The 12,114-nt window shown below is 38.4% G+C and overlaps 2 protein-coding genes across 3 annotated transcripts; both read right to left on the reverse strand.

Annotated features, from left to right (window-relative positions):
- Positions 1-3,104: 3,104 nt before the first annotated feature.
- Positions 3,105-4,060, reverse strand: LOC112151859 (galanin receptor 2b). Its single transcript, XM_024280962.2, has one exon. The coding sequence runs from the start codon at positions 4,058-4,060 to the stop codon at positions 3,137-3,139; it is 924 nt and encodes a 307-aa protein (XP_024136730.1). The 3' UTR covers positions 3,105-3,136.
- Positions 4,061-9,240: 5,180 nt separating this feature from the next.
- pthlhb (parathyroid hormone-like hormone b) lies at positions 9,241-11,741 on the reverse strand. 2 transcript variants are annotated; one of them, XM_024282407.2, is made up of 3 exons: positions 11,113-11,741; positions 10,776-10,894; positions 9,241-10,310 (listed from the first exon to the last, which is right to left on the reverse strand). In XM_024282407.2, the coding sequence occupies exons 2-3, from the start codon at positions 10,892-10,894 to the stop codon at positions 9,944-9,946; spliced, it is 486 nt and encodes a 161-aa protein (XP_024138175.1). In that variant the 5' UTR covers positions 11,113-11,741; the 3' UTR covers positions 9,241-9,943. The 2 variants fall into 2 exon arrangements, with proteins under 2 accessions (XP_024138175.1, XP_036068192.1); XM_036212299.1 differs by having other exon boundaries at positions 10,776-11,741.
- Between the last annotated feature and the right edge of the window lie 373 nt (positions 11,742-12,114).

Genomic DNA, 12,114 nt, shown 5'->3' on the forward strand with positions numbered 1-12,114 from the left:
CCCGCGACCCGGTCCCGGATGAAGCGGAGGAAGATGGATGGATGGATAGTTTGTGCGTTTGCATCAAACTTACATGCTGGGTCTGTTGCTGTGTAAAAATAAAAAACACTTCGGCATTTATTATTGATCTTTAAGTGATGTATCTTTATTAAAGTTAGAGTTAACGACACTTTTGACAAATCTGTATTTGAAAACTTTGTTTATATATATTTAAATATATATGTGTGTGCGTAGAAAATATAAATAACATGATAAAAAATATATGTTTATATACAGTATATATATATATATATACATGTACAAAACTGCGGCAGTGATGTATGTTTATGTATATATATATAAAATATATGCATATATATATATATATATATATACTAAACTGCGGCAGCGGTAATCAGGCGGTAATCGCCTTATCAGGCGGAGGATTGCAGGTTAAATTCCTACCTTACCTGGCCATGTGGCAAAGTGCCCTTGGGCAAGACACTGAACCCCACCTTGTATCTGGTGGAAGGTTGGCGCCAGTGTTCAGCATTGGAGTCACCACTAGTGTGTGAATGTGTGTGTGTGAATGGGACAGTGACCTTAAAGCGCTTTCTGCCTCATAGGAAGGTAGAAAAGTACTATACAAGTATACGCCATTTACTATATATATATATATATATATTCATACACTAATGTGGATGTTAAGCAAAATCCTTATAGGTAAGATTTTATCTTTATAATTTTGTTTTTTATTATTTTGAATGAATTTTTTCTTCACTGTTTTCCACCCTTCAGTCTTTTTCGCTGTTTTTTCTATTCTTTTTTTTCCAGCACGATAGTTGATTAATAATGAATAATGTTATCACATTTAATACATTGTTAAGTAGAAAACTGAAAAATCCTTCTTTTGTCCTCTCTCCAATTAGGTTAGACAGTGTGTATCTTCATCCTGCCACCTTTCGATGCAAACTAAAATACTTTTTTCCTAGTATTTAAAGCCAGTGGCGCCTCAATAGCAATTTACTGTTTTCTGCTGTATTTAGGTGACAGTTAAAAAAAAGTTAAAGTCTGATTATGAACTTAAAAGAGAAGGAATAATAACAGATCTTTTATTGACAGCACACACTTTCTGTTCATGCGTTTGAACAATTCTATTAAACATATATAATACTATTTATTGTTTATCTATTTATAATTATTGGCTCATCGATAGTTTTAATGGGCATTTGACAGATCTGCCTTTATTTGCTGCCTAAAAGAAGAACTCAGTCATAGACAGATGTGTTTTTCAGTTTTTCTTTTAGTGTGGCTGTTTCATAGTTCATACACCAGGGAGCACTACTATTTCACTGACACACCAACCCCTGCCGCCCATCCAAGCACCTCCAGTTCACACCAGAGCAGCAGTTGAAGTGAGAGAAGGAGCTGCTTTAAGAGCACAGAAAGCAGCTTTATTTTGTGTTGGAAATGTTACATTTACAGCTATGCAAAATACATACAGAGATTAAAGAAATTATATGTTATAATGACATTATCTACCATTTACTTATGTAATAATTAGCACAAGATTTTGGTTGGCTTTACCTGAACGGCCAACATGTCCCTTGATATGGAGCTGGTCCTCTCCATACCAGTGGACCAGCTCCATTCTGACGTTAGTTCTGTAATTCTCTTCTGAATCAGACTTACATTAAAAAACACCCAAAAATTATTTCTTACAGTCAAGTCATAATTTCAGGTTTGGCTGTTTGCAGCAAGTTCTGCGTATCAGTCAACAAGCTTCATCAAAGAAAAGACAATTTTGCAAGTTTAAAAGAAAAACACATTTGTTTGCATGTTAAAGATTTCCTTTCTATGCTGTGGGTCATTGAGCTGTGAACTGTTGTCACTGTTGACGGCTTCATTACATCGGTATAATGTGCGAGGCTGCAGGTTGACAAGTGGTTTTCCTTCCTCTCCCTGTAGTTTGATTCCCGTGGATCAAGTAGCACATGTTCAACAGGGTCTTTTGCAGATGCAGCAGATATTAACGAGTGATTTATTACTCTTTGGACTCATAGCTTAACATGTTTGCATAATTGTACACATTTAAGGGTTCACCGAAACTATTCAAGTATGATAAATAAACTACATCATTCATAGAAGCATAATTTTTGTATAATAACTCAACTTTTTAAAATTAAGTAAAAATCATTCATAGTAATTGTTAACTAAAATATATAATAATAAAGATGTTCAAGTGAACAAAAATGATCAAATTTATACAAAATCCAATAGAAATAAAAAACAAATCTTGAAATGCTAAATATGTTTTTTATTATACAAATAAGGCATACATTAAACTAGTTTGAACGTAATTCTACCTTTCACTAAAAATGTTTTAGTTGTTAAAATAACACATTTTTGAGACAAAAAAATGTTTACTAAAATGATAACTTTGTGGTCACTTCATGTCCAGTCTTAATAATAGTTTTCTCCACTTTTGTCCTTCTTACGGAATCCTGGACTTGACAAAATAAAAATAAAGATGTCCTTGCAAATTGATAATCTGTGACCAATTAGCTATTTTTATGCACAAATTAGCATTTTGTGGCCAAGAAATGCTAAATTGTGAGCACAAAATACTACTTGCTATTTTTGACAATACATTGTCAATTCCAATTACTATTTTGTACCCTCAAGTTAATATTTCGTGGGCACAGATTAGCATTTTGTTCCCACAAATGAGCATTTTGTGCACAAAAAAATTATTTTGTACAAAATTTGTCATTTTGTGCCCAGACATTTGCATTTTGTGAGCACGACTTGGCATTTTGAACCCATAAATGTCAACTTTGTGCAAACAAATTGGCATTCCATGCCCAAAAATTTGTAGTAGGAATTGAAGATGCTAAAATACTAATTTTTGGTGCATCAAATGCTAATTTGTGCACACAAAATTCTTACATGTGGCAACAAAATGCTAATTTTTGTGCACAAAATACTGATTTGTGACTAAACATTATAAATTTGAGTGAATAATTTATCACGTATTTTAAAAGTAATGTGCAGATCTCTTTGCCTTCTTGCCAGTCAAATGCAATGGATAAATCACAAAAAACTCCAAAGTTGGGATTTATGGAGGAGGCAAAAATACCTCAGTTTTCACTTGAACTCAAAGAGTCTCTGTAGTGACACTGATGATTTGTGGGTGTACTCTGGTCTTGTTGCAGCTGAAGAACCAGACTGCCCTCCTGTGGCGATGGCGCTTTGACAGCAGCACGTAGAGCACAGGGTTGATGCTGGGGTGCAAGTATTGGAGCACAGTACAAATGAAATAGAACATATCCCAGGCCGATCCTTGACGATACAACTCCAAATACACACAGAGCTCCAGCACATAACCAGGCAGCCAGCACACCGAGAAGGTGGCAGCAGCCAAAAACACCATTACAGATGCTCTGCGAGTGTTCCTGGCACTAGACACTGACATTACAGGACTCTTGTGTAAAAAGAGGGCCAGGCGAGCATAGTTGAAGGCGATGATCAGCATTGGAACAAAGTAGTAAAGCACAAACTGGCTCAGAACTACTTGGTAGTGATGCTCATGAATGGTTGGAAGGCAGACGGTGAAATTTGCCAAACTTGGGTTCAGACTTTCCTTGGTGGCAAACATTCGCAGAGGTACGCTGATGAAGAAGCTCAGAGCCCAGACCAAAACAAACATGAGGATCACCACATCCATGGTGGGCGGCTGATACGGGTTAGTAATGATCATGGCACGGGCTAGCGACACTGCGCACAACGAGTAGGTGCTAGCTGCCAGGCTGAATGCCAGAAGAAACTGGTAGACCTTGCAGGAGGTGTCTCCCAAAGGCCAGGTGTGGCTCACAGTGGAGTGCAAGGTGAAGGGGATGAGCAGGAGGCTGAGGGAGTCTGCTAGAGTCATGCTGAGGAGGAGAACATCCAAGCGGTTTTTGCGGATGGTGTTGTACTTGGCAAACAAGTAGAAAACAAGAAGGTTGGCGCAGAGTCCGATTCCCAGGATGACTCCACATGTACAGGCAAAAATGACTCCATAGCTGTTCGGAACTGCCATCTTATCTGACACCTGTTAATAAAAAAAAACATTTGGTCTCTTGTTATTGTTTTTGACAGATTAGTAAAGTATTGTAAGTTCAAGGAAGGGATAATGCCTAGTTAGGAATGCACTATTAGAAATAGAAGCTTAAACCTTCCTTCTGCAAAGATTCTGATAATGGACACCTCGAAAGGCATTATCTTGCTTATACCATATTATTTCTCATGCTTAAATTGCTTTTCAGAAAAAGCCGGAAAAATTTTATAAGCGGTGCAATGCGTTGTCATGGTAACCACTAAAGAGCCAGCACTAACCTCGCTCTGCTGCAGCGGAGGAAGGTGGTATGAATGTCATGAATGCATAATTTCACGGAAAAATTGCACCTCTTACTCCTTGTCTTTGTCCAGATGATGAAGCAAAAGTTTGTTTCAAAGTTTAAAAGTAGTGGATTGGTTTTATAGTGAGAAATATCCACCATTAACTCTGGTCATTAAATGAGTATCAACGAATAAGCAATTAATTTCATTAATTGATAATAGATTTGTTTTATTCACTTTGCATCAACCAAAAAAGAGACAGAGAGACAGATGACAAAGTGTTTAAATTTGTTGTAGATCTTAAAATTTGATAGAGATAACTACCTTATCCAAAGTGGGGCCATTTGAAGGACTGAGACTTTTTCTACTGTCGTGCTATTGGAATCAACTATGGAACAAGGTATGTTCACCTTTGTTCCAAGACTCTGTTTTACCTGTTGCCAACTGGCATTTAGGCAAAGGCAATAATACAAAACGTCAGGCTTTTTAAGGTGTCCATTGAAGGAGTTTAGATTAGAGTTTAAATCAGAATGAGAGTCATGCAAAAGTTTAAAGAAAACGAAATGACTTTGTTCTCAAACCCCTTGCCTGAAAGTCTAAGTTGAGCTGTAGTTCAAAAGTTACAACATCCATCCATCCATTTTCTAAACCTACTAGATTCTTTTCGGAGTCAAAGGCTTGCTGAAGCCTATTCCAATTGGCGGTGGGGTACAGACTGGATAAGTCACTAGTCCAGGGTTGGCCAGCCCTGCACTAGTCTATAGACTAGTGACAATGTGGGACCAAAGTCCAAGTCCTTTTCTAGGTTTGAGTACTTTCACACAACAAAAAAGAACAAGTGATGTGCCAACTTTACAAAATAATACTAAAAACCTTTCATTTCAAGAATGTACTGAAAACTGGTCCGTCATTTTAAAGTATTCAGTATACGTATATTTTTAAATGCAGACAATTACTGCTTGTAAAAAAAAAATAAAAAAAAGGAAAAAACATTAAGTCAGTAAGCAGAAGAATCACATTTTGTGAATGAACACAATATTTAACACAGTTTCAATGATTGAGATTTCTAACTTAGATAAACCTAAATATATATATTTGTCATGATTATATTTAAATATTAACAACTGATACAAATGTTTCCTTTCAATTTTTCTAAATAATTGGAAGATGAACAGCAGAAAGAAACAGAATATATTATCATGGATAAAATACATGTCTTATTTCTAAACAAAAAAGAAAAATTTGTTTTACAGTTTGTCAAAAATCAGTCTTTTAAATTAATTAGATATATTTGGAAGATACATATGGAGAGAAAACAGACTCTTGATTTTTGTGTACGTAATTACCGATTTGTTACTCATACAATACATTTTGTGTGAAACTGTGGATTTGCAATTGTGCATTCATGTGGACAAAAATGACAAAATAAAAAAAAGCAAAATGTAATTTACACAAGTTCAACTTTAAATTAAAGCAACTTAATACTAATGTATTGTAAGTATTTAGCTCATCGTGCTACCAAAAGAACACAGGACCACAAAGCCATGTGTTAATGGACACCCACTTAAAACAAAACACAATAAAATGAACTTCCTGCGGTGACTGGAATAAATTTTTTTATTTTTTTTTAAATGTGATTTCTTGTCTACTCGTACTCACCATAGTTGCTGTTCTGCTGTCTCTCCTGTGTGGTATCTGCTCTGCCCACATTGTCTTCACCAGATAATCGTCCTTTACCTATAAAGTATGTGTCCTGCTGAAGTTTTCAGGGCAAAAACGAAGTGGCTTCGTTTTCCGATCAGACATCTGAATGTGGATGCACGGAAAGCAAACATTGCTTGAGCTGAATTGATTCTGGTTCACTGGATTTAAAGAGAGCTTGTCATTTGGGTCAGTCTGATGGGAGGACCCTTTTGTTTTGTCTTTTTTTTTTGTTGAAGGATCTGAAGAGGTTACTGTAGTAGCCTTTAATGCACTGTGGCACCTTCTGGCACAGCTGATATGATTCTATTAAACATGAATTAATGGCATGTAAAAAGACTTGCTCATGAAGTGATGTATTACAGTGAAGCAATTTCTCTGCCATTAAAGTGTTATCTTTTTGTACGGTTTCTTTATCTTTTTTTTTTTTTGTACATATTTTTGAGGAAAGAACGCTACATTTGCTAAAGTTAATTTACTCGTAGCTGCAGAAATAGTTCCACCTTCTCACATAAATGCTAATTAAAACTGTAGCCTTTGTGCTGTACTGTTCTGAAACTACTTCCCCTCCTTCAGCTACCCTAAAAAGATGTTGTTTTTTTTTATTTTAGTTGCCATATAAAAAATAGTTTACAACCTCCACCCTTAGCCCCCATAAAACTCTACAGAAAGAATGGCCAGTATTGATTACCCTCCCTTTCAAACCCTCCTATGGAGATATTAATGTTTCTCTCCATTGCTTTGATTGATTTTTTCAGTATGAACTGCAGACTCCGAGAGGCGGCTTTATCAGGCTTTCTGCAGCATTTACGACTCTGTGTCAGCTAATGGTCTGTGGTGTACACCGCTGCTGTTAGCACAGGATACAGCTGACATTGATGCATTTGGTAAGCTTACCATTACCAATTTCCATGTCTTTCATACACTAGCTGTTAAAATGACACTTGTTGGCGTTTGACACGCAGGACAGTGATAGCTGAACTTGTTTGTTTAAAGACAACAACCTCCCAATTTAGCTTTTTTCTTTTTACTCACCCTCTTGACCATGAAAACTAGAACACTGGTGAATAGGCAGGATTTATAAAGAACTTTTCCAGTTCAATTCAGTTCATTTATATAGAGCCACTTTTCCAGATGATCTCAAGGTGTACTGCTGTGTCCACAATGGACACTAAACGTGGGACCTTATTCGCACTATTGGCATATGGTGGTCACACCAGGCTGTCACTACCCGTTACAAGCTCATGTACCTAACATGGATATTAGAAAAGGCTTGGTGCGTCTGCTCAGTGTGGGGCAAATCTCATGAATCTTGCTCCAGGCTTTTTCTTTCACAACTCTGTTCCAGAATATATGAAAGACTTGGTGTCATGTAATTCCGACCAGGCACAACTCACAATTAAACATCAATGAATTAAATAAATCACTACCGTCTCACCACGGGGCGGCTTTGGTGCAGCAGTAGGGCGATCGACCACTGATTGGAACATTGTGGGTTTGATTCCCGCTTTGCCCACCCAGGTGTCAAAATGTCTTTGGGCAAGACACTGAACCCCACATTGCCTCTGGTGGAGGGTTGGTGTCAGTGTTCGGCAGTGGAGCCACCATATGTATGTGTGTGGGAATGGGACTGTGACTGTAAAGCGCTTTGGACCTTCAAGGAAAATAGAAAAGTGCCATATAAGTGTACAGTATATATATATATATATATATATATATATATATATATATATATATATACATACTTTCTTTTTTTTTACCAAATTCAAGTTCCTTATTTATCAAGGTTACACTGGTTTAATTTTTGTTTTGTTTTGTACCGTACTTAAATACCTGCAGAGGCCGCTGTGAAACATCGAAACAAGCTTTATCAATCAGAATCAATCTCATTCCAGATGGTCGTAATCCAATTCAGTCAAGATAATTGTGCACTAGTGCACAGTCATGTTTGAAAAGGAAGGGGCCCGCTCCAAACTGTTCCCACAAGGTTGGTTGCATGGAATTGTCCAAAATGTTTTGGTATCCTGAAGCTTTCAAAGTTCATTTCACTGGAACTAAGAGGCCTGGAAATCAAGCCCACATCATGAATACATGAATAGATGTATTCTGCTTTGCCACAGAGGTATCACCAATTGTGGACTCACATTTGGCAATGGCACATGGGTAGTGTCCTTTTCAAAACACAGAAGTGCCGACCATTTGAAAACTGATCAGGAAGGAAAAATTATGAATCCCGGTTTATGCCCGGACAGAATTCTTTGACACCAAGTCTTTCATATATCGGAATAGAGCTGTTCAAGAAAAACCCTGAAGAAATATTTGCGAGAGTTTTTACTCCAAACCTCTTCCAACTGTGAGTTCATGCACTAGTATTGGGTAGTGACAGTACTGTGTGAACACGATGTGCTAAAAATTCGTTCAAAAACCCACTTTCAGCGCGTTCTTGAATGTGCCACACATGTCTGGTGTGTACATACAGTAGCTTTAGACCAGGGATAGGTAACTCCAGGCCTCGAGGGTCACTATGTCTGCATGACTTCCAAATATCCAAGCCCTCCTCATGACTGATTACCTGCTTCATGTGTGTCCAGCCAATTAGAACAGAGCAGGGTATGAGGAAAAACATGCTGGAATGTGGCCCTCGAAGCTTGGAGTTGTCCATCCCTGCTTTAGACAATTGTTTTTCCATGCTGCCTATCTCACATGCTATGTTGGATCTTTCTCTAAGTTACATCGAGAATAAAATACCATAAAGGATTTGGGCACCAGATGCATTACATAACTTTTTTGATGAATAGACAAAGATGCTCATAAGCCCCTTTTTGCAAGTTAAGCCCAAATTCTTTGTGTTTGAGTTCATGTCCAGTCTTACAATTCACAGTTAAGATGAATATTTAATTGTTACAAATTGTCATGCAAATGATCAGCATTTCAGTAAGTTATCTTTTTTTTTTTTTTTTTACCAAAATCTGGTCTAAATGAATGCAAAGTAACTCTTGATGCGAAGTCTTTCACTTTTTTTAACAGAAGTTGAGAGGTTCACTCCAATGATCTGAAGCTGATTTGTGGTTTTCCTGATCTAAGAGTCTGCCAGGCAAATGGTGTACACCAAAAAAAACATTTGCTTTTAAAAATCCACTTCAGCGCAGTTTGAAGTTTGGCAAATGAAGACGCTATAAATCAAAAGGCTACATTTTTAATACTTGATTAACTGGAAACATTTACAGCATTCCCTCAGTGCAAATGCAGACCAATGAATGCGAGAGCCCTGACTCTGGCTTATCCTTTAAAAACAACAGCATTTTGCAATAATGGGAGTGTGTCTGATGCTTCTTCCAGTCTGTTGTGACTCCATGAGAGATGGGGAAGTAAGACAGAAAAGCAGTAGACTACCATCAATAAGATTACCTAAACCCAACCACAAAAGAACATGAACAGAATTTAACTAAAGTGCATAAGGGAATTTAGTCAGCAGCACTGTGAGACATTCACAAAATAAATATACATACTTAAAGAGAAATAAATTATGGCAGATGCATGTATTAGTTGAGAAGTTTGTTGTGATTCACTGAAAAAAAAATCTCCATAGCGTCCCTGTTTTTGTTGTTGTGGAAAGGAAATAAATAGTCCCTCTTGTTTCCAAAAGAATAGTTTTGAAGGACAATGGAGTTACAGAGGTTTGACGGTCCTCCAAATAAATATAAGGCTAAAAAGATATGCAAAGAAACAAAAATACAAATTACAAGCTTAACCCCGGCACCATAAACAGCCTGTCAGGCATCAGTCAGTCAGTGTCAGTGTCTTAGTGCAGCACCATGGAAAAGGTCCCGGGGATATTTCTGTCAGGCCCTTCTGTCCCTCATGGTCTCTTTGTGACGGCAGGTCACGCTCGCCTCCTCTTTTTCTCGCTCTCTCTACGGCGACCTAACCTCGCCTTCTTTTTCCTCTTGGTAGCCACTTTAAGAGGGTCTTCTTTATAGGCCATGGCTTTGTTGGTCTCCTGGGGGAGGTTGGGGCCCTCCCTGTCTTCCTTGAACTTGTCGGGGAGGTTCTTGGTTGCCCCCGGGGACTTCTGATGTGGAAAGTTTCCGCTGAAAGTTTGTGTCGGAGCTCTGCTCTGTACGGGGGGTGCGTGCCGATCAGCGGTGTTCACCTCCCCCACCAGCTCGTGCAGCCACATGGTCCGTCTGTACTCCTGCATGGATCGGCTTTTGTCGTGCATCAGCTGGACGTGGCTCACCGACCTCCTCCTAACCGCAGACATATGAACAGATCAGCATGTTTTAAAACTTTATTTTCACACAAATAAATGTTTAAAGTGCCTGTCTATCATTAAAACTCCACTTCAAAATCAGTTTTTCTGCTTAATTTCTTTTGGATTGTTAGCAATAATGTACACTTTTGTTTTTAATCGTGTTGAAATATCTTTACACCGCAGTGTTGAGTTGTGGTGTCGTGCAGTTTTAGATGTGGTGGCAGCTGAAATTTAACGTCAGGCTTCAGGAAACCTCAGTACAGTAGGTGGCAGCATAAACATGTCTGAGGCCTGTCACTAATCTGACTTTATGACCAACCTAAAAAAAAGGAAAAAAAAGAAAAATCTTTGCTCCTTTTCTAAAAAGCGGTGCTAAAACAAACAACAAGAATAAAAAAAAGAACATTTTCTTTAAAAAATGAATCATTTTTAAAAATCAAGTTTTGTAAAATGAACTCACGTTCTGTGATTAAGTGCATCAACTGGTCTCCCATCGAGAGTCACTGGAGGGAACAGCAAGAACACAGCCAGACTCCACTGATGAATCAATACTAAAGAGCACATGCTTGAGCCAAACATCTGAAGAACACAGTGATATTATCAGTCACTTCACTGCTTGATCAATTCGGATTTTGTGCCAAAAATACTAAATTCTCCTTACATATATATTTATATATATATGCCTGAAGTTTGATTTATTATATTTTTAAGTCAACAGTTGTGTAAAATAATTGAGTAAAATCAGTTATTTTTAGCAAAAAGATTTTTTATGAAAAAAAACAAAAATGTGAACTTACAGATTTGACTTTTTTTTATTTTCCCTCTTGTTGAAAATCCACCAAAAAGTTCAAATCCTCTTTAAAACAAAAAAAAATGAGTTATAAAACGATAAAGCTATTCTGCTAAAAGCAGTTTGGTCCATTCAGGTCTTGAGTCCAGGTCCATTGGTGTAAATACAGCCTTGGGAAATTCCCCATGAGTCTCCTCCATTCATTTGCCTCCCAACAGTGTGTGTTGAGCTATTTATTTCTCCTCCGTGTCCAAATTGAAAGAGGGATAAAGATAGAAGGAGCGCAGCCCATCAGCTGCAGAGCAGCGACTCCGCTCTGCCCGGCCGTGATCTCATCAAGCGTCTGACTGAAGCATCCTCTCTGGGGCAGAACTGAGCTGAGGAAATCGGTCCAGCCCTGTGCGAGTCGGTCTGAGGAGAGCAACTGAGAGAAAGTCGAGCTCCACTTTGGTGAAGATGCAAGCTCTACCTCTGCCCCCATCCGGCACGAACACCCGGCCCAACCTTCTACCCCCCCTCCCTCCCTCAACCTTCACACACACCTGCTGTGACTCAAAGGTGGCATCGACGCAAAACACAAACGATAGGAGACCCAGCAACAGACACATTTTGTGCTATGTACTAAAAATATTTAATGTACTTTCAAAATAAACTCCATCTTTGGGAGCGAAAGGCGCTACAATTTCAGCCGTGCATTCACTTTGGGTAATCAGAAGTTACCAAGTCGAGCATGAACGGTTTAAGGATAGGGGCAGACTTAGTCCAAGGTAAACAGCCTGGCCTAACCACTTTCCCATGGGAGAATGACCATAACCTCAGAGAAACCCAACCCACAACCCTTCACTGCAGACTATTCAGCTCACCTCCACTCCTCCTCAGCTCACCACCGGATGGTCACAGTGGCTTCTGAGGGATCCCTGGTTCTCAGCTAACAAGGAAAGTAGGGAGCTTCGCCCTCAGAGTGCAGTGCCCAACCTCAGATTCAGAGTTTGGATCCTCAACAAAACCC

The sequence above is a fragment of the Oryzias melastigma genome, linkage group LG6, assembly GCF_002922805.2.
Source record: "Oryzias melastigma strain HK-1 linkage group LG6, ASM292280v2, whole genome shotgun sequence".
Classification (NCBI taxonomy): domain Eukaryota; kingdom Metazoa; phylum Chordata; class Actinopteri; order Beloniformes; family Adrianichthyidae; genus Oryzias; species Oryzias melastigma.

What these genes read in the sequence shown, in the direction of transcription:
- LOC112151859 (XM_024280962.2), bottom strand. Translation starts at nt 4,060, where the DNA reads ATGGCAGTTCCGAACAGCTATGGAGTCATTTTTGCCTGTACATGTGGA.
- pthlhb (XM_024282407.2), bottom strand. Translation starts at nt 10,894, where the DNA reads ATGTTTGGCTCAAGCATGTGCTCTTTAGTATTGATTCATCAGTGGAGT. An exon ending in GATGCACTTAATCACAGAAC is followed by an intron (nt 10,311 to 10,775) that starts GTGAGTTCATTT and finishes GTCTGCGGTTAG; the next exon opens with GAGGAGGTCGGTGAGCCACG.